The following is a 26,362-nucleotide window of genomic DNA, read 5'->3' as shown; positions in this document are numbered from 1 at the left end:
TGACTCCGGGCCCGGCGGGTCCGTTGAGTCCGGTGCCGCCGAGCTCCCCCATGAGATCTGGGGTTGAGATAGTGGTCCCATCCACACCGGAGACCTTCGCCTCGGCTCGGGACCTTATTGCCCTGACTGAGCCCACTCGGCTGCCACCCCCGGTACCTCCGGTGCGGGTTGTGTCCAGAGGCAAGCCCATGCTGTCGGCGCCGCCCAGAGACAGTCGTTCGCCATCCAGGTCCCGACGTCTTGGGCGCTCCGGATCCCGACGCCGCTCGCAGTCCCGGCACCGCTCCCCTCAGCGGTACCGGTCGCATTCGCGGCAACGGTCGGCATCGAGACGGTCGCGGTCAGGCTCCAGTCGGCGACACCAGCACCGCGACTCCAGGAGCAGGTCCCGACGCTACTCGCCGCACCGGTCGACCTCCCGGCACCGAGCTGGTGGCAGGTCCCGGTCTCGGTCGACCTCCCGGCGCCGAGCTGGTGGTAGGTCCCGGTCGACCTCCCGGCGCCGAGCTGGTGGTAGGTCCCGGTCGACCTCCCGGCACCGAGCTGGTGGCAGGTCCCGGTACCGAAGCGGCACCCGGTACCGATCAGGATCCCGGCACCGTGATAGATCCCGGTCCCGACACCGATATGACTCCCGGCACCGGTCCCCGGCACCGAGACGATCCTCCGTGCCGGCCCGCGCAGACCCTTACCATCCGGGGTCGGCCCCGCCGTGGCCCTCGAGACAGCCGTCCGTATCTTCCCAGACGGACAGTGGGTATGCGCTGGGCACCGACCGGCAGGCGGCGCTGTTCGGGGATCCGCCGCTGCAAGACCAAGGCCCACAACAGTGGGGATTCTGGACACCCTGGGCATACCATCAGGCCCAGGGCCCCCAGCAGCTCCCTGCTAGACCGGCGACTGCGGAGCGTAGGGCCCCTGAAGCCTCCTTGTCTCGCCCCCCTCCCTCCCCGGAAGGGGACGAAGGGTCCAAACAGCAGGACTCCGCTGTGGCTCCGGAGGCAGAGGCGAGGGCTGAGGAAGACCCTCAGTTGGACACTATCGTGCCTGGGGTCTCATCATCCTCCTCCCCGGATGAGGCGGTGGCGGGTACCTCCTCCAACAGTCCCCCCCCCCGCTGGATCTCAGGGCGCACCAGGACCTCCTCAGGCGATTGGCTCAAAACCTGAGTCTGCAGGCAGAGGAGGTCTCGGAGATAGAGGACCCAATTGTCACCATCCTCTCTTCTGATGCTCCCACCAGGGTCGCCCTGCCCTTCATACGGACCATCCAGGCCAATGCCAATACTATCTGGCAGTCCCCGGCCTCCATCCCTCCGACAGCGAAAGGAGTCGAGAGAAAGTACATGGCCCCTTCTAGGGGCTATGAATATCTACATGTTCACCCGACTCCCAGTTCACTGGTAGTGCAATCGGTGAACGATAGGGAGCGTCACGGCCAGGAGGCTCCGGCCCCCAAGTCCAGAGAGGCCAGGCGGATGGACCTCCTTGGCCGTAAGGTGTATTCGGCTGGGGCGCTGCAGCTCAGGGTCTCTAACCAGCAGGCCCTGCTGAGCAGATACGCCTTTAACTCCTGGGTGGCAGTGGACAAATTTAAGGAGCTGCTGCCACAGGATGCTCGCCAAGAGTTTACGGCCATCTTGGACGAAGGCAAGAAGGTCGCACGCACGGCCTTACAAGCCTCCTTGGACGCTGCGGACTCGGCTGCCCGCACCCTCGCGTCAGGAGTTACGATGCGTCGCATCTCCTGGCTGCAGGTTTCCGGCCTTCCGCCGGAGCTCCAGCACACTATACAGGACCTTCCTTTCGAAGGCCAGGGCCTGTTTTCCGATAAGACGGACCCCAGACTCAAGAGTCTAAAAGACAACAGGGTCATCATGCGGTCCCTCGGGATGCACACCCCCGTGACGCAGCGTAGACCCTTTAGGTCGCAACAACAGCAACAACGTAGGCCGTTTTCCCAGTTCCGCCAGCGGCAGGACCTTTACAGGCGCCGCGGCAGGAACGGCAGGCGCAGGCAGTCTGGGAACCAAGGGGGGCAGAACCAAGGCTCCTCAAAACCCCCGCCTGGTCCTAAGCCTTCATTTTGAAGGTGCGCCCGAGGGCGCGGTAACAGTTTCCCCTATGGATCCTTTCCCCCCGTTTTCAAACCGCCTTTCGTTTTTTCCTCCCGGCGTGGTCCCAAATAACATCGGACCGCTGGGTCTTAAGCCTGGTGCAGACGGGATACCGCCTGCAGTTTGTTTCGTTTCCTCCTTCCCGCCCTCCTTCCTCGTCCCTCTTCAGGGACCCCTCTCACGAGCAATTCCTTCGGCAGGAGGTGCAGACGCTCCTCAGCAAAGGAGCTATAGAGGCGGTTCCGGAAAACGAGAAAGGCAAGGGGTTTTATTCCCGCTACTTTCTGATCCCCAAGGCCAAGGGGGGCCTCAGGCCTATCCTCGACCTGCGAGAACTCAACAAATACCTCGTGAAGTTGAAGTTCCGCATGGTATCCCTGGGGACCATTATTCCATCCCTGGATCCGGGAGACTGGTACGCCGCCCTCGACATGCAGGACGCGTATTTCCACATTGCCATTTGGCCGCGCCACAGACGCTTTCTCCGCTTCGTTGTGGGGGCTCTTCATTATCAGTTTGCAGTCCTCCCATTCGGCCTGTCCACGGCCCCGAGGGTGTTTACAAAATGCATGGCAGTTGTCGTGGCGCATCTTCGGCGCAACCGTGTCCACGTGTTCCCTTATCTGGACGACTGGTTGATTCGGGGCACGTCGGAACAGCAGGTCAACAGCCATGTCCGCATGATCACCGCCATATTTGCAAGTCTGGGCCTCTTGATAAACACAGACAAGTCCACTCTGAGGCCCACGCAGAAGGTGGAATTTATCGGGGCCGTCTTGGATGCCACTGTGGGCAGGGCCTCGCTGCCTCTGCAACGGTTCCAGACCATGGCGGCGATCGTTCAACGTTTGCGGTCAGCCCCATTGACATCAGTGAGGACATGTCTAACCCTGTTAGGCCACATGGCGGCGTGCACTTTTGTGACCGGCTACGCTCGGCTCCACATGAGGCCTCTCCAGCTGTGGCTTATCAGTCGTTACAGGCCGCAAAGGCAACCTTTAGACATGTTAGTCACAATCCCCCAGAAGGTCTTAGATTCTCTCGGCTGGTGGTTAGACCAGTCCGTATTATGTGCGGGTCTTCCCTTTCACCCCTCTCAGCCATCGGTATCCCTGACAACGGATGCCTCAGATCTAGGCTGGGGGGCCCACCTAGGGACCCTGCGGACACAGGGCCTGTGGTCCCAGGAGGAGGTGGGGCTCCACATCAACATACGGGAGTTGAGAGCGGTCCGCCTTGCTTGTCAAGCGTTTTGTCATCAGCTTCAGGGTCGTTGTGTCGCCGTGTTTACGGACAACACGACGACCATGTACTATATCAACAAGCAGGGCGGCACCAGGTCCTCCTCCCTGTGCCACGAGGCGATACGTCTCTGGGACTTTTGCGTAGCCCACTCCATTCACCTCAGGGCTTCCTTCCTCCCTGGAGTACGGAACACTCTGGCAGATCGATTGAGCAGATCCTTCCTGTCACACGAGTGGTCCCTTCGCCCGGACGTCGCTCTCTCCATTTTCCGGAGGTGGGGTTATCCCCGGGTGGACCTCTTCGCGTCCAAGGGGAACAGGAAGTGCCAAGCGTTCTGCTCCTTTCAGGGCAAGGAGCCGGGGTCGATAGCGGATGCCTTCCTCATCCAGTGGTCAACCCACCTGTACTATGCATTTCCCCCGTTCCCTCTGGTCCACAAGGTCCTCCTGAAGGTGCGCGGGGACAGGGCTCTCGTGATCATGGTGGCCCCGGCGTGGCCCAGGCAGCACTGGTACACCATGCTGCTGGACTTGGCCATAGCCGACCCAGTTCCCCTGCCCCTTCATCCGGACCTGATTACCCAGGACCACGGGACCCTCTGTCACCCAGACCTGCAGTCGCTGCACCTAGCGGCGTGGCTCCTGCGTGGCTGACTGGTTCAGAGCTGCGCTGCTCTACGCCTGTGAGAGAGGTGCTCTTGAGCAGCAGGAAACCGTCCACAAGAGCCACATATTCAGCGAAATGGAAGCGCTTCTCCTGTTGGTGCGTCGAGAGAAATCTCCGCCCTATGGAAGTTTCGGTTTCCGAAATCTTAGACTATGTTTTGTCCCTCAAAGGGCAAGGTCTGCCCTTATCGTCGTTGCGAGTCCACCTAGCAGCTATCTCCACCTTTCACCCGGGTGCGGACGGTCGCTCCGTTTTTTCTCACCCGACGGTGTCGAGATTCCTTAAAGGGCTGGAACGTTTATTCCCTAACGTCCGTCCCCCTGCTCCAACCTGGGATCTTAACCTGGTGTTGTCCCGGCTCATGGGACCCCCCTTTGAGCCGTTAGCTACTTGCTCCCTGCTCTACCTCTCTTGGAAAACTGCCTTTCTAGTGGCTATCACCTCAGCTAGACGGGTGTCGGAGCTCCGAGCTCTGGTGGTAGACCCCCCATATACGGTCTTCCACAAGGATAAGGTGCAGCTGAGGCCACACCCTGCTTTTCTGCCCAAGGTGGTCTCAGCCTTTCATATCAACCAAGAGATTTTCCTTCCGGTTTTTTTCCCAAAACCTCACTCCTCAGGCAGGGAGCAGCAGCTCCACTCGCTGGATGTCCGTAGGGCTCTCGCGTTCTACATAGAGAGGACGAAGCCCTTCCGAAAATCCCCCCAACTTTTCGTGGCGGTAGCAGACCGTATGAAAGGTCTTCCTATCTCCTCCCAGAGGATATCCTCTTGGGTTACGTCCTGTATCAGGACTTGTTATGACTTGGCCCATGTCCCTACGGGCCGTGTGACTGCGCATTCTACCAGGGCGCAGGCGTCGTCGCTGGCTTTCCTAGCCCGTGTGCCCATCCAGGAAATCTGTCGGGCAGCGACCTGGTCATCGGTCCACACCTTTGCTTCCCACTACGCCCTGGTCCAGCAGTCGAGGGAGGATGCGGCCTTCGGAACTGCAGTGCTCCGGGCCGCGACTTCTCACTCCGACCCCACCGCCTAGGTATGGCTTGGGAGTCACCTAACTGGAATGGATGTGAGCAATCACTCGAAGAAGAAAAGACGGTTACTCACCTTTGTAACTGTTGTTCTTCGAGATGTGTTGCTCACATCCATTCCACACCCGCCCTCCTTCCCCACTGTCGGAGTAGCCGGCAAGAAGGAACTGAGGAGCGGGCGGGCCGGCAGGGGTATATATAGAGCGCCATGGCGGCGCCACTCTAGGGGGCGACCTGCCGGCCCACTGGAGTTGCTAGGGTAAAAAAGTTTCCGACGAACGTGCACGCGCGGCGCGCACACCTAACTGGAATGGATGTGAGCAACACATCTCGAAGAACAACAGTTACAAAGGTGAGTAACCGTCTTTTGTTGAGACCAGGAATTTAACAAGATTCAGAAAGAGATTAGACACATATAGATATCAATAATACCCAGAGTTATCACGATAAATACTAAGACTTTTTTTTGGAAGAGACATTACATCTCATGTTTCAGAGTTTAAGCCAATCTCTAACATTATAAATGAGGTAGATCTGATGTGGGGGGGCAGATTATCCCACTTTCCCTATGGGGTTCTTACATTTTCCTCTGAAGCATCTGGTACTAGATGGACGTTGGGTTTGATCCTGTATCAGTGGCACTGGAACAGTTTTTGGAGTGGGGGTGCTGAGCTGCACCCCACTTTCTCTGTCTGCGTCCCTCACTGCCCCCTAGAGCTGGGGCTGAGAGCAAGGCCATGGCTCCGGAAAGGGGAGAACGCAGACAGAGGTAAGGCAGCAGAGGCTGAGGCCAGTGATAGGGGCAGTGGCGGATCCCCAGGCGTGGAGCCAGTGGCTGGAACCCTGCATGCGGGGCCTGTTGCCAGGAGCCTGGGACCGGCAGCATCCCCGCACCACTACTTCCCACACCTATGTCAAGTATGGCATTTTCTGTGTTCCTATATTATACATTGGTTTAGCTTGAAATTACTAGTACTGGAAGTGATTTGACTCACGATACCCCTGTGTGTAGGCTGTTTGAGTGTTTTTCACAAACACGGCTTGCCCCTGCACTTCTATGCACAGCAGAAAATGTACTGCCTTTTAAGTGCATGTCACGTAGCATGTTGCTCTGCAGGATTATATCATTTTTGTCTGGAGGATGCAATGAAAACTATTTGATTGCTCTTTCTCTGGCCAAAAGTAGTAAATGTCGGTAAAATGGCACTAGCTGCAAGAATGATTCAAGGACTGGAAAACATGCTTTCCTGTGAGAGACTTAAGGAGATGAATTTAGTTATCTTACTGAAAAAAAATTCAAGAGGTGACTTGAGTGTGATCTATAAGGATCTAAACAGAACTTTCTGGTAGTAGATAGGTCTTTAAACTAATAGAGAAAAACATAACAAGAGCCTGCAGCTGAAAGGTGAAGCTAGAAATTCAAACTGGAAATAAGGTGCAGATTTTTAAGAGTGAGGGTGTTTAACCATTGGGACAACTTACCTAGCAATGTAGTGGATTCTCCATCACCTGAAATCTTTAAAACAGGATTGGCTGTCTTTTTAAGATACACTCTTATTCAACCACAAATTGTCGAGCAAAATTCAGGAATTACGGGGTGACATTCTATGGCCTGTGTTATACAGGAGGTCAGATTAGGTGATCACAATGGTCCCTTTTGACATTAAAAACTATGAATCTGTGCCACCTACAATATGTGTAGAGATGCGTTCACATCAGTTCAAATTTCCCTGAGTAATTCAAAGTGCTACCATTAATAGTTAATACAATCTCATTCTGAACCATGTGTGTGGCTCCTTATATATTCTATAAAAATCTGAGTATTACAAAAATTCCTTTGCAAATATTGGCTTTTCAAAAAGGGATGATACAGTCCCTACTTCCAGGTGCTGATATTTTCCCAAAGACTACAGTGTGTTTAGGGTTGAACTCAGGTGGACAAAAAGAGCTACCTCACTTTATTGAACATTTCCTTTCTCAGTCCCACATTCACCTGCCTCAAAAATGCCACCGAGAAACTGAGGAACAAGATGACTATTGCAACCAAATATTTTTAATAGCTCAACATAAAGGGCTGATACAACTTCTGAATCAGGAATCACATTTAATGTTCTGACTTCCACTGATCAATGCATGCATTACAATCATGTTACCTTGCACAATGAATGTGTATGCAGGAGCGCTGCCAGCCTTTTTGACGCCTTAGGCAGCGGACAGTCTCGCCCCCGAAATACCAACGACGACCCCTAAATGTTAGCGCCCCAGGCAACCGCTTAGCTCACCTAATGGGTTGTGCCGGCCCTGTATGTATGACCCACATTTCAGTGCAGAAGTTGTATGAGATGATGTTTATAACATTTGAGGAGATCCTCAACATACAATTTTTAAAGTTATTTTCAAAAATCCTTCTCTACTGAATAGAAGTCAAACAACACAGGCCTGGTTTTTCAGAAGTGCTGAGCTTTCCCAGCTCCCACTGACTCCAGCTGGAGGTTTGGATGCTAAGAACATCTGAAAAATCAAGGCCAAGAACAAGCGGCTTGATCCTGCAGTGTGCTGAGGACTCTGGTCGTGATCCAGCAATGCACTTAGACTCAGTTTAACTTTAAGAATGTGTGTAATCCCACATGTGGCGCAATGGGGCTAGTCCCATGCTTAAAGTTAAGCACATGCTGGAGGCCAGAGTGCTGAGCACCTTGCAAAATCAAGCCCTAAGTGTGTGGAGCTCAATAGTGCTGGCGATGATTGACTGTCTGGTAAGATGACTTTAATGTATGTTTGTAACTTAGATAAATATTACATTCTTGCCTTTGAAGACCTGAGGGTTGACATTCAGATTATGTCACAAATGAGTTTTGTGGCCTCTGTATATTCCTAAGTGAGCCTTTGTCACCAGCACAGTTTGGCACAGCAGGTGTCTGCTCAGGAGAGATGCAAGACCCGAGCACGTGTTGTGCATCAGGACTGGGAAAGCTTGCTATTGCCTGCCTATTCTACTGGGTGAGGCAGATAACAAAGACAGGGACTACTGACAATCTCTGGCCTCATATTGCTCATGTGGCTGGGGAAGGAATGCCCCCTGGTGCTTTTCAGTGACTTCATTAGATGGTTCAGGGATTCTGTTAATGAAATCTTCATAGGGAGCCATACCTAGTTCTCCTCAGCCAAAAGCAGGAGGGTGCTGTTGCAGGGCTGTGTGTTGTGATTTCTGAAGGGGCGAAAGTGGAGAATGATGTGGGGCTCCATATGTCTCACATAGCGACATGCAGGGCCTCGAGGGAAAGTGGGAAGTGCGTGGACTCAGATCTTTCCATTCAGAAACAACTCTATAGTCATTAACTGTTTTACTCCCTCTTTTTGTAGCTGTGTATTCATGACAATTACAGAAACAACCCGTTCCATAATTTTCGGCACTGCTTCTGTGTGACTCAGATGATGTACAGTATGATCTCACTCTGCAATCTCCAGGTGTGTCTCTAGTTTGTCCACATAGCTATCTGTATTTCCACTTCTATCACCAGATAAATATTCATCCACTAAGCATCATAAAACCCAGGACATTTTCCTTCCAAAAAGGACCATGATTTTGTTTGTACATGACTCATTAATTTATTGAAAGCAAGCAAGAAACTTTAGGAAACCTAACTATAATTGGTTATAGTGCAAAGAAAGGCTGGTCAATGGTTGGGGAACTAGCCTAGGGCTTGGGAGACCTGGATTCAAGTCCCTGTTTTGCCTCAGATTTCCTGTGTGACCTTGAGCAAGGCCCTTACCCTCTCTGTGCCTCAGTTCTCTGCCTGTAAAATTGAGATAATAGCACTGCCCTACCTCATAGGGGTGTTGTGAAGATAAATACATTACAATTGCGAGATGCTCAAATATGACAGTAATGGAGGCCATGTAAGTACTGAAGATAGGTAAGACGTGTCTCAAAAGTTTAGATAAGTATCCATAAGCATAAGAGCTTTACCAGAAATGACCTAAACTTCTGGAAACTCTCAACCTTGGATAGTCCCCTGCTGGCTCCATCCCCATGAAACAAGTCCCAGCTCCTCTATCTTTGCTGATCAATGCTCCTTCCTCTTTGTTCCTCTTCAAGGGAAGAGGACTTCTCCACTCCTCCTGTGTGGTACTCTCTTCAGTGGAAAGCCATGCAGGAGCCCTCCCCTCTCTCTCCCTTTCACCAGAAGCAGCAGCTGAGGACAGGACCCAGTAGTGTCTCCACTGAGTGGTCCTTCACACTTCACTCATTCTGGCTCTTCCCAAGTACTTGTGTCCCAGACTACACCATCACCTTCTAAAGCCCCTGAGCCAATTAAACCTTGTGCCTGCCTGTGCTCCATCAGGGCATTCTGGGGAACATGTATCAGGGAAACTCTAGACTCTCTGGAAGCTTGACAAGAGCTGCAGCACCAGTGGCCACTACAAAGGCTAAGCTGCCACCTAAGGAAGGAAGGAGTTTTACAGTCTTCCTCAAAAGAGGATCTGCCACTGTAGATAAGTGGTTGGGCTGTTCACAAGACGTGGGGAAGAGACTTAATGAACAGATCCAGCCATGAAAAGGAGGTTGTGTTTTGTTCTGAAATAAAAAATGTTTCCAGTGAGTTCTTATTTCACCCTGATTGGTTCATCTACATCTAATTATAATGAGAACCTATAGCCCTTGATTATATGAAAAATCATTATTTAAATCACTGAATAAAATGCTCAGTCATTTCAGAGACTTTCATTTAGTCATCTAGGCCCGAATCAGCAAAGCACTTAAGCACATGCTTAGCATTAGGAAAGTGACAGAGTAATCCCATGGAGACAAGGGATAGTCCAAGGTGCTGCACCCCTAGAGCTCTCACTAACTTCTTTGGGATTTGTGAGCACTCAACACCTCTGAAAATCAACAAGACATCTGGATGACTGGCATGCCCCATGGAATGAATTAAGCTTTAGTTATAATATAATAGAATCCTACAAATAGGAAGACTAGAAAACATCTCCTTCTCTCATCCTGTCAAAGATATCAGTGATCCAGGGATGTAGTAAAATGCCAGATTTCCAGACAGTACACCTCTACCCTGTTATAATACCACCCGATATAACACGAATTCAGATATAACACGGTAAAGCAGTGCTCTGGGTGCGGGGGCAGGGCTGCGCACTACAGCGGATCAAATCAAGTTCGATATAACGTGGTTTCACCTATAACGCAGTAAGATTTTTGGCTCTCAAGGACAGCATTATATTGAGGTAGAGGTGTAGTTGTGACTGAAGTATATCTTTCACAGGGGTAGCTGTGTTAGTCTATATCAGCAAAAACAACGAGGAGTCCTTGTGGCACCTTAGAGACTAACAAATTTATTTGGGCATAAGCTTTCATAGGCTAGAACCCACTTCATCAGATGCATGGAGTGAAAAATACAAGAGCAGGTATAAATACATGAAAGAATGGGGGTTGCTTTACCAAGTGTGAGGTCAGTCTAACAAGATAAATTAATTAACAGCAGGATACCAAGGGAGGAAAAACAACTTTTCAAGTGGTAAGAGAGTGGCCCATTACAAACAGTTGACAAGAAGATGTGAGTAACAGTAAGGAGAAATTAGTATTGAGGAAATTAAATTTAGGTTTTGTAATGACCCAACCACTCCCAGTCTTTATTCAGGCCTAATCTGATGGTATCCAGTTTGCAAATTAATTCCAGTTCTGCAGCTTCACGTTGGAGTCTGGTTTTGAAGTTTTTTTTTTGTTGAAGAATTACCGCTTTTAGGTCTATTATTGAGTGACTAGAGAGACTGAAGTATATCTGACCTTCAACAGCCCAAGGGCAGGCCTCTTTGATTTTAATCTCAAATTTAGGTCTCCCCATTTAAATTGACCAAGAAGTAGAAAAAAACCATCAAGCTAAAGTTGTCTCTTCCTTGTCACTACTTCTTCAGAAGACCCCCAAATCACAGCTCAAAGAAAGAGCGCTTATTAAAGCTGGAAGAACCATTCACAATGTATTAATGTAACCCTTTCCCTGAATGCAGGTAGTCTCACATTTGTATGAATTTGGGGCCTGGTCAAAATCCCAGTGAAGTGACTTTCATGCTCTTATGAATTGAGACTTCATTCACTATATAAAATATTTCAACAAATGTTTTCTGCAAACTAGATTCAGCCTATGGGTTCCTCATGAACGACTCACTGAAAATATTGCTTTGCATTTTCTATGTTCATGATTCAGATTTATTCTGTATGGTCATCTTAGCCAGATGTATTTTTCCCTCACTGGATGACCTAACATTTCGAAACTCTTTTCACTTCCACACAAAACAAATTTAGTTTCACCCAGAACCACATTTTGTTCCATGGTAAAATGAATCCCAGGTACTGGCAAGAATTTGTGTTCTTGTGGATATTCATATGAGCAAAACTGCTTCCACAAACATTCATCTTATTTGGAAGTTGCTGAAATGTTTATGAAAAAATTTCCTCACTCTCTTCCCATCTCTAGTTAGTGTGAAAGATAATGGTATGTAAATTGTCTTCCAACCCTCCCTCAGCTAGTGTAGACACTGGAATGATTTCTAAAGGCCTGAGTATTAACATCTTTGTGCTTTAAAACATAATACAGACAAAATTCCACTGACCTCCTCCAAACTGCTTCTATTTCCTGCGTCAAAGCCAAATCTGAGTCATTTGTTGCTGCAGTGAACACTGGAATCTTCTTTCTTATCTGCAGTACATTTAATTAATGAATAATGGTTAATTTTACCCAGATGATTTGTTTTTCTGAAATGTGAATGTGTTAGGAGGAAAACAAGTATAGAAATTGTGAGACACTATATTATTATTTTTTTCTATTGCAGGAGAAATTTCCCCAAGTTGATATCTTAATTCTAATGACTGCCGCAGTATGCCATGATTTGGATCATCCAGGATACAACAACACGTATGTGTGCCCTTTATTTTTTGTTCCTTTCAAATATATTGGGAAAACAATGCAGATCAGCATTTTCTTCTCACGTCCAGAGCAGAGAGTAGGGCAGCTGAGTAGTAAACTACCCACAATGCTCTGCTATCATGATCAAACACTGACAAGGACAGAGCCACCACTGGTTAGGCCAGGGGTAGGCAACCTATGGCACGTGTGCCGAAGGTGGCATGTGAGCTGATTTTCAATGTCACCCACACTGCCTGGGTCCTGGCCATCAGTCCAGGGGGCTCTGCATTTTAATTTAATTTTAAATAAAGCTTCTTAAACATTTTAAAAACCTTATTTACTTTACATACAACAATAGTTTAGTTATATATTATAGACTTAGAGAAAGAGACCTTCTAAAAATGTTAAAACGTATTACCAGCACATGAAACCTTAAAGTAGAGTGAATAAATGAAGACTCGGCACAGCACTTCTGAAAGGTTGCTGACCCCAGGGTTAGGCTATATGCAACGCTAGCCATTAGCTTACTCAGTCCTGAGCTGAGGCTGCTAACTGTGCTAAACTCTGAAAGGAAAATGGCTCCCTCTTCAATTTTCTCATAAAGTGTACGTATTTTCCATTAAAGGAAATTGGCAGCTAGAAAACATTCTCAGGTCATATTCTTTTGTTAATTATCCTATGTAGCAGAAGAATGGTCATATGGTTGAGGCTCAATTACATGGGAAGAGTTTTTGGTTCTTTTCCCAGCTCTGCCAAAGACCATAAACAAAGCATTTAACCACTGTCTCTCACCATTTGCCCATCTATACAATGGAGATAACAGATAGCTGGCAGGGTGACTGAAGGTTACTTCATAAATGTCTGTAAAGCACAGAGTGAGCCTCAGATGGAAGGTGCTCTAGAAGTGCTAATCATTATTACTTCTGTGTGCTTGTGTGAACTATATATAAACTCTAATTTACTTGCAATCAGCTATTAAATAAAGGCCTGATCCAATTTGCATGGAGCTCCATGAGCATCTTTCCACTGACTTTACTGGGAGCTAGTGAGAGTCAAGCCTGTGAGCTAAAGAGAAGAGTCCTCTCTATCCTTCCCACATATGTTTTTAAATTATAGAAATTCAGTAATAACATGTAAATAATGAGAGTCTTTGAAATTATGTGGAAGTATGATCATTTTCTCAAAAAAAATTTGGATTTAATATTAACTGTTGCAATAAATAAATAATTATTTGGGTATTTACAACAATATACATAAAAATAACCAATATCTAACGTAATGTATGTTTTTAAGTGTTGGGTGTAGGCAACATGTGAGACCTCACTATTTTCCTTCACATCAGCTACCAGATTAATGCCCGAACAGAGCTTGCAGTGCGTTACAATGACATCTCCCCACTGGAGAACCATCACTGTGCTGTGGCTTTCCAGATCATTGCCCAGCCAGAATGCAACATTTTCTCCAATGTCACCCAGGAACAATTCAAACGGATAAGACAGGTATGAACGTTGATCCGGAAGTGAGGTTATGACATGCAAACCACTCGTGATGTTTCAGTGTGCACAAATCTACCTTCTGTACAGAATAATTCCATCAAGCGGTTAGAACTGATCTCAAATAATCTCAAACTTGAAGTAACACAGAGAGATTCCTGGGCTATTTCTCTAGCAACTCTTGTTGGACTGTTGAGCTGTCCTTCCTTGGGTACCAATGAGCCAAGTTTGACTATTAAACTTATACTCTTCTGTGTAGAAACTTACATTATGAAAGGAGTTGTTGGAATGGGACTGTAAGTAGGCCAATATGCTCATATGGTAACAACTTAACCATTAAAAGAACATTATGCTGAACTTAAACAGGGAATTCAAACTGCAGAAAATTTGTAAAGACATAAACAAATATTTACCTTCTACACATTTTATCATCTCCTCCCCCCATTTTTCATCATTATTAAAAATATTTGTGTTTATACAAAAGCTTCAACCTGTACAGCCCATCTCTTTTTTTGTTATGTGAGGCAATGAAGTCATAAGAATAAATTCTGTGACATCACAATATTTTCCATGACAATAAACTAAGATGTAATTCGCATAGCATTATGGGCCAAGTTCCGCCCTCAGATTCATGGATGCAACTCCCATCTACATTAAATGAAAATGCAAAAATGCAAAACTGCCATTGACTTCTGTGGGACCAAGCTTAGGCCTCAGCACTTAGAACTGAGCTTTTAGTTTATTTCTTTCTGCGCTTTGCATTCATACTAAAAATCAAACAAAGCTCAGAACAAGAAGTTTCTCCAGCATATAATTATACACAAACCATTTACATAGTTAGTCATTCTCTTATGTTACTGTTAATTCTTTAAATTAATGGTCTAGTTTGTCAAGTGGCCTCAAGTATGAAAGTTCTTCTTTCAGTGGTGCTGATGTGATGCATGTGGTGTTCTTGTCTGTGTTGTAAGATATTTGTGTTAATTTAAGCACATGTCTTTACACAGCAATAGCTATGCCTTGTGAGACATGTTAAATCAATGTATTATTATGTTTGTTTTGATAGGGGATAATTACATTAATTCTGGCAACGGACATGGCAAGACATGCAGAAATACTGGACTCTTTCAAGGAAAAAATGGATAATTTTGATTACTCAAATGAGGAACATGTGACCTGTGTAAGGAGACTAAGTGTTTATCGTTTTTCAGTACCTACTATGGTTCATAGTGATACTGCTACATTCTAAACTTTGGTTTTGGCTTGATCATGCATGATGTTGAGTAAAAGTGGTCAGAATTTTTCTGTCAAAATCGGGTTTTTTTTAATAGAAAGTGAAGTTTGTGCAAACTTGAAATTTTGTGTGGGGAAAATTTTGATTTTGACAAGAAAAAAATCCAAATAGTTTGTTTTGGGTTGGATCAATTTGAACTGAATATTTGGATAACTCCCCTCAGTGTAGTATATAAGTGCCTCCAACACTCCTGTGAGGTAGAGAAGTACTTCTTTTATAGCTGGAGAAGTGAGACCCAGAGAGACTAAGTGACTTGCCCCAGGTCTCACAGGAAATCCTTGGTGGAACAGGGTATTGAGCCCAGCTCTCCCTAGTCCCAGCCTAGCTATCTAACTATGGAACCATCCGTCCTCCCCTTTTAGGCTGGCACTGTGAGTGAGTACCAAATACTGCAGGGAATTGTGTGCCTAAAAACAACGGTTTGTACTGTAACGTTAACAGAAACGGCAAAGTATTTCTTGTAGATTTTTATAAAAGCTTTTTCCCCAAAAAACAATATGAAGTCTGGGAGCACTTGATATAAAGAAAGTCTAGATTCCTCTTTCAGATTTTGAAATCCTAGAGTCATCTGAGCAAGAAATAATTGTTGTATCTGTCATGATATAAATTCTTAGTTTCACTCTAGTCTCCATTACATCCTTCATAACAATACTTTGTTTTAGACCTAAACCAATCCCATTGAACTCAGTGGGAATCTTTCCATTGACTTTAATGAGGGTGTGATTGGGCCCCTATAGTGCCTTCCCTCCAGGAATGTCAAAGCCCTTTACAATCATTCATGGATTAAGCCTCATAATCCTCCCATGGAGTCAGTAACTATTATCCCTCTTTCACGGAAAGGAAAACTGAGATACAGCGGGGTAAGTGACTTGCCAAAGATCATACAGGAAGTATGTGGCAGGCAGAACCAGGAATAGAATATCTCTAGATAGGAGGAAAAGAAACCAGATCAGTCTTGTGCCTTAGCTATAAGACTACCCTTCTTGTCTGAGATCATTCCCCTCTTCCTATCTCAAAATGAAGGACTCATGGCTTTTATGTCTTCTATAAAGACAAAGAGGCAGGCTTCTATATTACCCGAGTGTTAAAGTATTTTTCCTCCTTCAGTTGAAGATGGTACTGATAAAATGTTGTGATATCTCAAATGAAGTCCGCCCGATGGAAGTGGCGGAACCATGGGTAGACTGCTTATTAGAGGAATATTTTATGCAGGTAAGAATGAGAAACAGAGACACAGATACAAAATCATCATCATAATAGTAGTAATTCCTATGTTAATATAACTGACTGGTAATACTGTATGCCATTCCAGTGCCACAAGGATGAGGAGGTTTCTTTTGCATAAGGTGACAGAAGTGTGGCATAAGACAGTATGTTCAGAACAAAAGTGACTGTAATTGACTGCAATTTGTAAGATGAATTACAATAATGTAGAACTGCTAATGTCATTGGACTGCAGCTTGTTTTTACTAATAGGGCTGCTAGTGAGTTTATTTGGCATGTAAACCCCTGTCAAGCCAAAAGGGCAAGAAGCGTGGGTATAGAAAAAGTCAATTAAATGGGCAGTATTAAATGGGCCAAGTTTAAATTATATCTGTGATGATCTGAAATGATCGAGTCTGCATAGGATGAACATTTGCTTTAAAAATGAAAATATTCTGATTATTTCCAAAGGACACCATCAGCTTCATTAGTCCTGAAAAGTCAGCTTATGCTCCCAAAACAGTCTTTCTGGATTCTCATCTCTCACTAGTGTGGTTTCTTGTAGTATAAGGCAACATTAAAACTAACAGCAATCCTCTGCTCTCTCCCACCCAAGCCAAGCTGTCTGTACAACAGCTTGCAGCATGCAAAGCTTTATCGTGATTGGAGGAACAAGATGCCAGAGTTTTCTTCTTTTTATTTTTTTTTTAATCATTTCCCCTGTGCTAAAGGAATCAGTTTGACAAAGAAATTACATTAGACTTATCCAACGGGGAAGGCTTGACATCAGGGAATCTTAATGACAAAATGTTAGAAGCACCTTTAGCTCATTGTCTCTGCAATATTTTTATGCAAAATAAAACGATCTGTCTCTGCACTTTATTGTGTTCCTCACCCTAATATCTGACAAAAGGTACTACAGTACGCACATTATCAAAGCAAGTCTGACAGATGAGAGTAAATGCTGGCAATGAAGTTAAAGGGGTGTCAATTTTTGGCATATTCTGTGCCCTTACTAACTATGCACTTATAGGAATAATGATTCAGAGGGTCAGCTGATTCCAATCACTGTAGACCCATTTAAGTCAATGGAGCTACTCCGATTTATACTAGCTGAGAATCCAGCCCATTATTTGTAAAGATCTTTCCAAAGTTTGGAATGCAGAGAAACCTCCCTCCCTGAATCTGTATGTGCTATGAGCCACTTGATAGACTAGAAACAAAAAACGTTTTTGACCATGGTTGGCTAGTCCTAGCTTAATACCTAAAAGAATAATTCTCCAGAGGAGAAGGAAGTCAAGGACCCTTTCCCTCCTATGCAGAATGGCTAAGGACTAGATTCTGCTACTTTGTCTTACACTGAGTAGTGGTTTACTCCACAAGAAGTCCAATGGATTTTGGGTGGCTGCCTAACTGCCTTGTATGCCTCTGAGTATCTCCCTCCTATGGTATGTCTACACTATAACAGGGACCAAGTGCAACCCATGCCTACTTAGTGTGGCACTCTGTCCCCCTCTAGTGGCAGCTAGAGATTGATGCCTGCTACAGCCTGGGCTAAGAGACCTGTCTTTTGGCTCATGCATTAAGATCCAGAAGTCCCAGATTTGATACTGATGAACAATGACCAGGTCTGTTGGTGTTACACAAGCCTCTTAAGCCAGACAGGCAGACTTGTGCTAGTGGGCTTACACCAGGGGTGAAAGTAAATTAGGCCACTTACCGGTATGGGCTGGGGGGCTCCTTGAGGGGACCATTTAGGGATCTGGGGCTTGGTCCTGCTTTGAGCAGGGGGTTGGACTAGATGACCTCCTGAGGTCCCTTCCAACCCTGATATTCTGTGAAAGACTATGAAAGGGGCGAGACCTCAGGCAGAAGGGGCAGGGGGTCAGCATCCCCCAACCAGCCCTTTCAGAATGCCTGGCCCAGACCACTCAGGGCTCCCATGTTGATTTAAAGGGGCCTGGAGCTCTGGACGTCACTGCTTTACTTTTAAATCGCTGGCCCCAGGGCAACTGCTCCCTTTGCTCCCCCCCTGGGGGGGCCCACAGAAACGTTAAAGTGCTGCCGTGGCAAAGGACCATCCTTAAAGTGCTGCCACAGCAATGCTTTAATGTCCCTGCCCCTTTTGCCTCTCCCATCAGCGGCCCTGCTGGTATGAACCCCAGGGCCGCTGACGGGGGAAGGGGCAGCGATGTTAAAGTGCTACCGCGGCAGCACTTTAAGGATGGTCCTTTGCTGTGGCAGCGCTTTAACGTCGCTGCCCATCCCCAACCCCCATTGGCGGCCTTGCTGGTACGGACCCTACCTGCAGGGCACCCGACAGGGGAGGCAAAAGGGGTAGGGACATTAAAGTGCTGCCCCAGCAGAACTTTAATGTGGGTTGGGTATGGGCTGGTGCGGGTTCTTACCAGTACGGAGTACCAGCCCGTACTGGCTCACTTTCACCCCTAGCTTACTCTAAATATAGCTGTGTGGACATTGCACTAGCAGAGGCTTGAGCTAGCCACCTGTGCAAAAGCCAACCCTGGGTTCCAGGTGGGGTGGCTAGCCTCCTCCAGTGCTGAAACATCCACACAGCTATTTTAGCACTCTAGCTCGAGTCCCACTAGTGTGAGTCAGTCTACATGGGCAGTGAGGCTCACTCCTGACTGCATATATACTCTCATGGTCTTGTTACAATATGATACTTTTCTGTACATGCAGCATTTGTGACAAACCAAAAGAAACAACAATACAAAGGTTATTAAAACAATAAGAGTCAGCTTCTAAAAGATATGACACACAGTTTCCCTTTCATTTGCTCTGGTCACATATACCACTGAGGCATGTGTACAGAATATCAATGATTTAGTTACTGGTCTGCAAACAGTTTGTGTTTTGCTGCCCTCACTGTCTCCCCAGGACCGGCGCTAGGGTTTTGAGCACCCTAGGCAGACGGCAATTTCACCACCCCGCGTGCTGGTCCCCCAGCTCCGGTGGAGCTGCCACAGTGGTGTCTGCGGGAGGTCCACCGGAGCCGCGCAAGCAGCCAACCGTCCACAGGCATGACTGCGGCAGCTCCACGGGAGCTGTCTGCCGCCCCCTCCAGACACTCTGGGCTGCCGGCTGCCGCGGCGGCGCCCTGAGGGTCAGGGCACCGCCGCGGCATCCGGCAGCCCGGGGTTTCCCTGGGCCAGGGGACCCCCACTCCTGGACTGCTGGCTGCCGCAGCGGCGTCCTGACCCAGGGGACACCCTGGGCTGCTGGCTGCCGCCAGCAGCTCAGACTCCCTCTCTGTCCTAGCAGCAGCGGCTGCTCAACCATTTAAAAAAAAATTGGGGGGCACTTTTTGGAGCCCTCAAATCTCGGCGCCCTAGGCAACTGCCTAGTCCGCCTAAATGGTTGCATCGGCCCTGAGTCTCCCTGTTGATAATAATCTTTGTTAACTATTGAATCTGTCCCAGAGTGATCGAGAAAAGTCTGAGGGACTTCCAGTGGCACCTTTCATGGACCGAGATAAAGTGACCAAACCAACAGCACAGATTGGGTTCCTTAAGTTTGTCCTGATCCCAATGTTTGAAACAGTGACAAAGGTAAGTTTTTACAGTTCTAAGATGCCTCCTGGAGCTGAGAACATTTCAGCTTTGATTTTGATAAACATTTAATCAGCCAGTGACACCTGCTATCGTGCCATTTCTATCATTTACAGATAAATAAATATTTAAAGAAATTGTAGTTTGACTTTTCTCACTTTTGTTTAGCTTTTTCCAGAAGTTGACGAAGTGATGCTCCAACCTCTTTGGGAATCCAGGGACCGCTATGAGGAATTAAAACAACTAGATGATGCTATGAAAGAGGCAAGCTATACATACCCAGAACTGGGTGACATATTTCAGTCAAATATTAAATTTGCTCAAAAATTCAGTGAGGAGTGACCAAACCTATTCGTGAATATGGGTTGAATTCAGCAAATAGTTTTGGCTGAATACAATTTTTTTTTAAAAGTTGAAAAAGTCTAAAGGGTTTATTTTGGCTTTTTAAAGGCAAAATGTTTTGACTTTTCATGTCAAAACATTACTTTTTGAAATCTAGCTCCATTTGTTCACATTTTTATTTCAAAGGGTAAAACACCGAAAATGTAACAAAATGAAAACAATTGTTTCACTCAAATTACATTTTGTGTTCAAGCCAAAATGATTTTTTCAGCCTTTTTGTTTCATCAAGGAAAAAAATCAGTTTCCGTTCAAAACAAACTGATTTTTTTTATTTGAACTGAAAAATCAGTTATTCTCTCTGCTCTGTACATATGCTCTGCGTGGTACTAAGAAGCAAAACAGACAATTCAAGTTGTTCTTCATTTTGATGATGTTTATTCCTTTTGATTATATCTATGGTCACTTTTTCTTTCTATGTATTTGTAAAGCACCGGGCATACCTATGGCACAGGATAATTAATAGTAATAATAAATATTTAGAGCAAGAGAAGCAGTCATGATACCCAACCACCGAAAAGAAAATGGCAAAAAAAATTCTCAATGCACAGAATGAGTAATTAAAAAGAGCCTGCGGAGATATTACCAGATGTCATTGGCATTACACCGGGAATTGCTCTTTCCCTCTCTTATACTGCATACACACACATACCATACAATACGATTAAACAGACGACCACATTAATTCATTTTATGGCCCAGATTAAACTATCTATCAATGGTATTTACCAGATGTCTCTCCCTTTGGCATGAAAGATCTCTGAGAGCTGTAAGCAGGCATCAGGTCTTTCAGCTCTCTCTAACCTTTGCCAAATCCTTTTCAGCACTGTGCAAGCAAGAGAATCACAGTGTTGTGCTTGGTCCTGCTCCCATTGCAGTTATGACATAGCTCCCATTGACTTCAGTGATACAGTGCTCAGACTGTGACCTCTACTCCAGAGTCATCTCCCTCTGAGGTCAGAGTTTAGGTTTCTTTTCATACTGTCATGATGCCCAACAGAAGGTAACCCCAACTTCACTACACCAAATCCAGTGACCTTATATAAAAACAGAGTTTATGGGCACAAGAGAGAAAACAGAAAAAAATCCAAAAATAAATTAAGCTCATCTAGGTGGATGCTCTGATAAAAGCACTGACTGAGGGGCACAAAGCTGGTGGTACAAAGTATGGAAATGTTACTTACCGTATAGTTAGGAAAACTTTTTTTTGTCTGCCTTAAGATTCTTCTCCTACTGTGTTAGATTCATATCAACCTGTTTTAGGAAGAGAGAGAGAGAGAGAGAGAGAGAGAGAGAGAGAGTGTGTGTGTGTGTGTGTGTGTGTGTGTGTGTGTGATATCTCAAATTATTTTTCCTCTTCCATGCACTCTAATTTAAGTGATCTTTCTGTTCATAGAGTCATTTTTCCCTTTGGTATGATGGTGAAGAGAGTATCCAACTCTCAACTCCATTATCTGAGTCAGTATCCAGTAATACAGTGTAATTCTTCCTGTTGCACAACCCAAGTTCATTTTTCATATAACACCAATGTGCTTCCTGTATGGTTAGATGCTAGCTATTCAGTTGGGTTTTGTCTTTTCCTGTTTCAAAGTTTATAAGAAAACTGATCTGTATGTAATACAAACATTTTCTCATTTCCTCCAAGACATTGGATCTAAGGGCTTGTCTACACTGGGGAGTTTTACACTGACATAAATTGCACTAGTGTTGCACTGGTGAAAACATGTTTTGTGCACACCCTGCACTGAGTAGAAAGAGGATTGCATCAGTGTAGCTTTCCTGGCTTTGACAACATGATAAATTGCATGAGTGCACATCGCTTGTTTACCCTAGTGTGGCATGTGTGCAGTGTCATTCTTGTAGTTACATTAGTACAGGATACCAGGATGAGAGACTTCAAGAGGGCGTGAAACAGTTAAGAGGTAAACGGGTGGCGTCCGCACCTGGTGCCGCTCTCGGAGGCCCAAGTCCTTCTGATCGAGGCACAGCCCGTGGACGGTGTGAGGCCGGTGGCGGCCCCCGGCGTGCCAGGACTGGGTGTTCTCGGAGTCGGGTTGCTTGGAAATGCAGCCCAAAGTGGGTGGTAAACTCCATCTAAAGCTAAATACTGGCACGAGACCAATAGTCAACAAGTACCATAAGGGAAAGTTGAAAAGAACTTTGAATCTATGAATCTACCACAGTGTAGACAAGCCTTATAAGGAAACATGACCAGCAGGCAGTTCCTATAACATCTTTTTAGTTACTGAGTCCCTTTAACAGCTCTTTGAGAGAATGTTTCATTGTCATGCAAATAAAAATTAGTTTCCAAGCAGGCTAATTTCTACATAGCAAAACATACAGAGCACAGTATTCCACTCCCCACGGTTTATATAGCACATACAGCTTTTATATCACACAGACAAGACACTAATCCTCACATGGTTACTAAAGGAAAGTGAGAGAAAGTTTGCCTCTGATGGTCTAGTAGTGTTGAGATGCACTGACATGTGGGAGATGCAGATTTATTTACCAGACCTAGTCCCTCACTCCCTGGGTGGTGGTGGTGATTATTTGCCATAGCACCACTAGAGATAGGCACTTTCCAAACACTTAGGAAGGGCAATTCCTTCTCCAGGGAGCTCAATTCTAATTCTGATTGAGAGTGGACAGGAGCAGAAGACGGGCCTTGGGGGGGCCGTTATAGAAGGGCAAACAAAATCTTGTGGAAATTCTCAAGTCTATGACAGAAACATGAAACATTCCTTAAAGAAACCCAAAATAAGTTCAAGATGATAGTGGGGGCTTGTTGATACTTTGAGAAGTTTCAAGCTGAAGTGAATTTTTATATCCAAAATGTAAAGCTGTCAAAAACAGTGTTTCTATGGAAACAAATAGAGCCTTAATTACAGTATATCAGCACAAGGAGGGCCGGTATAATGAGAACCCTGTAAACTCAGAAATGCCATCAAACAATAGCAGGTAGCGAATGATCTCAGAAATTAGCTCAACAGATAATGAGAAATACTGAGGTGCACTTTCTCCAGACAAGTACCATAGTTATTTTGGATGGAATGGGGCCTTTGATGACCAAACTGGTATATACTATTGTATTAGCGATTCAACTGCTACCTGTTCTAATATTTGTTCTGCTTTGCTCTTTATTCTAGTTGCAAAAGAAGAAAAGCACAAGTTTGACAACTGACAGCACACAGACGTGAAAAGGAAAACACTCTGAGCTACACAAAAGTCACAAAGTGAGTTTGTTTGTTTTTTAAATATTTTAAAAGTAGACACACATGGACAGAAGATGGTGCAGCTCAACTGACTTCAGCGAACTTTTCCCTTCTTGTGCCCATAGAGAATTTGGCTGGAAGTCCATAGACATTAGATGAAGTTTTAACAGCCACCCTTTTCTGGAAAATGATTCCCAGAAGTCCAACAAAAAAAGTAATTCTGATTAATGCACTAAATACCTGTAGGCAGCCATATGACAATTATAGCATAATCTAACTAATCTTTGTATCCTAATATTTATGGGTCAGTGGGTGTAGCAGCACATGCTTTGTTTACCTAGTGATATTCCAGAGATTATGATCTAACAGTGTATATAATTGTCTGAATTTTATTATGTTTAGTTGACATTTAATATATTTGATCTGAATTTCCCTTCTGTACCAGAACAGAACTGATGAGACCTTAAAGGTCTGTTGTGTTTGTTCGTGGAGTGGATTGATACAGCTAAGTATCATGGGATCCTTCAGCCCGGAGGAAAGATGGCAGAAAGCCGCCGAGGCCATGGCAAGAACATATTTTGTAAGAACTGTTGTTATCCTCATGGATGCAAAAAAAGGAAACTTTGATGTATAGTTTTTTTTTTCAACTGCTCTTCTAAATAATATATTCTTATACAAACCTGGGTGCTGTAATTATTTCCTTTCATGGATGTGTATATAAAGAACTGCTTCTGTTCCCAAAGAAAAATGTTTTCATATATGTACATGGAGGAAGGGGTTGGGTGTTGGACTTTTTAGAGGAGACATTTTATAAACATTTGTATGTGGTATAGTGTGTGTCATAACAGTAAGAACAGAAAAATGCTTTATTATTCATGTATGGTTATGTAAATATTAGGAGCTAAATCCTGCCCTGGTGTATACCCACAGGACACTAACCCTCACATGGTTACTAAAGGAAAGGGAGAAAAAGTTTGACTCTGGTGGTCTAGTAGTGTTGATATGCACTGACATGTGGGAGAGGCAGGTTTATTTACAAGGCCTAGTCCCTCCCGCCCCTGCTACCCTACTGAGGGCCAGATTGTGACTGATCCCTGTGCAAGGATACAAGGGAGGACGAGGGGTGTTAAGGAACCATTGTTTCTTGTGCTCCTGCTACAGGGGTGAGCCCCAATCTTAGTCCTGGAGCAATCTTGAGTGCAGGAACTGGTCCCTGCTAGCACTGGCTGGGACACTAGCTGCCAGAGTTGGCCAGCTGCACAATGGAGTCCCCCTGCTGGGGTGTATCCATGGATGTGCTCTGTCTTGACAACTGCCCTCTTGGCTGACACATGGGGAACTGAGCAGGAGATGTCCAAACTGAAAACATGAGCTGCTACAGCTTGAGCTAAATAGCCAAAGTTCTGTAGCTAGTGTGACAAAGTTCCTCCTCTACCTTGGTGGGTCCTGCGCATATTGGCAGATTTGCTCACCTCAGTGATCTTCCCCACAGTCTGGATCAACTCCTCCTGTGTCTGATCAGGAGATGGGAGGTTTGGGGGGAACCCAGGCCCGCCCTCTACGCCGGGTTCCAGCCCAGGGCCCTGTGGATTGCAGCTGTCTATAGTGCCTCTTGTAACAGCTGCATGAACTACAACTCCCTGGGCTACTTCCCCATGGCCTCCTCCAAACACCTTCTTTATCCTCACCACAGGACCTTCCTCCTGGTGTGTCTGATAACACTTGTACTCCTTAATCTTCCAGCAGCACACCCTCTCTCTCTCAGCTCCTTGTGCCTCTTGCTCCCAGCTCCTCACACACACTTCCTCTCCTCTGGCTCCCCCCTCCCTGACTGGAGTGAGCTCCTTTTTAAACCCAGGTGCCCTGATTAGTCTGCCTTGATTGGCTGCAGGTGATCTAATCAGCCTGTCTGTCTTAACTGGTTCTAGCAGGTTCCTGATTATTCTAATGCAGCCCCTGTTCTGGTCACTCAGGAAACAGAAAACTACTCATCCAGTGACCAGTATATTTGCCCTCTACCAGACTCCTGTACCCCACTGGTCTGGGTCTGTCACACTAGGGACTGCAACAACTCCTATCTTCTGGGTCTCGTCAGAGAGGGGCAGATGTAGCACATGTTCAGCCAGAGTTACATCTGCACACAAGGGAATTCCAAGCTGCATGCACAATAGTGCCAGTGCTGGAGTAGTGCTCCTCCATTCCGCCCCCAATGAAGGTTCATGGCTAGACGCCACAACAGAGCCTGGAACAGAGTTCCAGATGTATTACCGAGGGCAGAATTTGGCCCTAGGTTTTTTAATCTTCACATGACAGAAGTATTGCACTGTAGCTTTCAGATGGGTATGCTTTTAATCAGACTCTTTTGGTGGAAGAAAACAGGCTGCCATTTCTGTGCTTTGTCTCCTAGGTTATTCTGTGATTGTGCTATAAATATGCAGAGTAGCACATAAGGAAGGCGTGGTGCCCACGAATGCTTGTGTTTCTCTTTGAAGGGCACACACACTGAAGCCATATGTCTGCAAGCTCCAAAGGTGCATGTGAAGTCTTAACTCATTTTAAAAAAAAAGAAGAAGGTGGGTGGCTAGTCCTCCTTCCTCATGACACAGGCAACACTTTGGGAATCTCAGGCTTTCCTTTCTAGGAGTACCAAGTGACTAACACTTGCTCTTTTCAGCATTGAATAATAATCTTACCTTCTTTTTGTACGGTGCTTTGGCATTTCAAAGCCTTTATTCTCCTCTAGTTTGTGTGTGTTAATTTTCAGCTTAACATTGTTTCTCTCAGGGTGGAAATCCCAGTATTGTGATCTGCTCTCCAGTCCTCCACATACTGGACACCTCCTTGAAATCTCCAACTCTTTCCCCACTTCCTGCTTGGCTGCCCCAATGGCAGAACCACCATGGGTGGTGCTGACTTTTCCTGTTGTAAATTGGATGGTAGCAAGAAGCAAAGCCCATATTTGAACACCCCGACAAGGAAAGGTTCTAAACCCAGATTCATATGCAAGTTATACAAATGCCTTCATCATACACCTCTACTCTGATATAACACCACCCAATAGAACACTAATTTAGATATAACGCGGTAAAGCAGCACTGCAGGGGGTGCGGGGCTGCGCACTCCGGTGGATCAAAGCAAGTTCGATATAATGCGGTTTCACTTATAACAAGATAAGATTTTTTGGCTCCTAAGGACAGCATTATATCGGGGTAGA

At 45.9% G+C, this 26,362-nt stretch overlaps 1 protein-coding gene across 6 annotated transcripts in view; it reads left to right on the top strand.

Annotated features, from left to right (window-relative positions):
- The window catches only part of PDE9A (phosphodiesterase 9A), a 98,922-nt gene extending 75,229 nt beyond the window's left edge, over positions 1-23,693 (top strand). For 4 of the 6 annotated variants that reach the window (XM_030577067.1, XM_030577059.1, XM_030577101.1 and 1 more), the window contains 9 exons: positions 8,422-8,526; positions 11,902-11,984; positions 13,318-13,474; positions 14,532-14,645; positions 15,867-15,971; positions 19,406-19,534; positions 19,703-19,798; positions 23,083-23,169; positions 23,594-23,693. In XM_030577067.1, the coding sequence (XP_030432927.1) occupies positions 8,422-8,526; positions 11,902-11,984; positions 13,318-13,474; positions 14,532-14,645; positions 15,867-15,971; positions 19,406-19,534; positions 19,703-19,798; positions 23,083-23,133 (840 nt within the window). In that variant the 3' untranslated portion in view covers positions 23,134-23,169; positions 23,594-23,693. Of the gene's footprint in view, positions 1-8,421; positions 8,527-11,901; positions 11,985-13,317; positions 13,475-14,531; positions 14,646-15,866; positions 15,972-19,405; positions 19,535-19,702; positions 19,799-23,082; positions 23,170-23,273; positions 23,363-23,593 lie in introns of those variants that run through there. The other 2 variants (XM_030577076.1, XM_030577086.1) reach the window with 2 other exon arrangements.
- The last annotated feature ends 2,669 nt before the right edge of the window (positions 23,694-26,362 follow it).

This window comes from Gopherus evgoodei, chromosome 1 (genome assembly GCF_007399415.2).
Source record: "Gopherus evgoodei ecotype Sinaloan lineage chromosome 1, rGopEvg1_v1.p, whole genome shotgun sequence".
Classification (NCBI taxonomy): Eukaryota; Metazoa; Chordata; order Testudines; family Testudinidae; genus Gopherus; species Gopherus evgoodei.
This window is presented reverse-complemented; position numbering and strand designations above follow the sequence as displayed.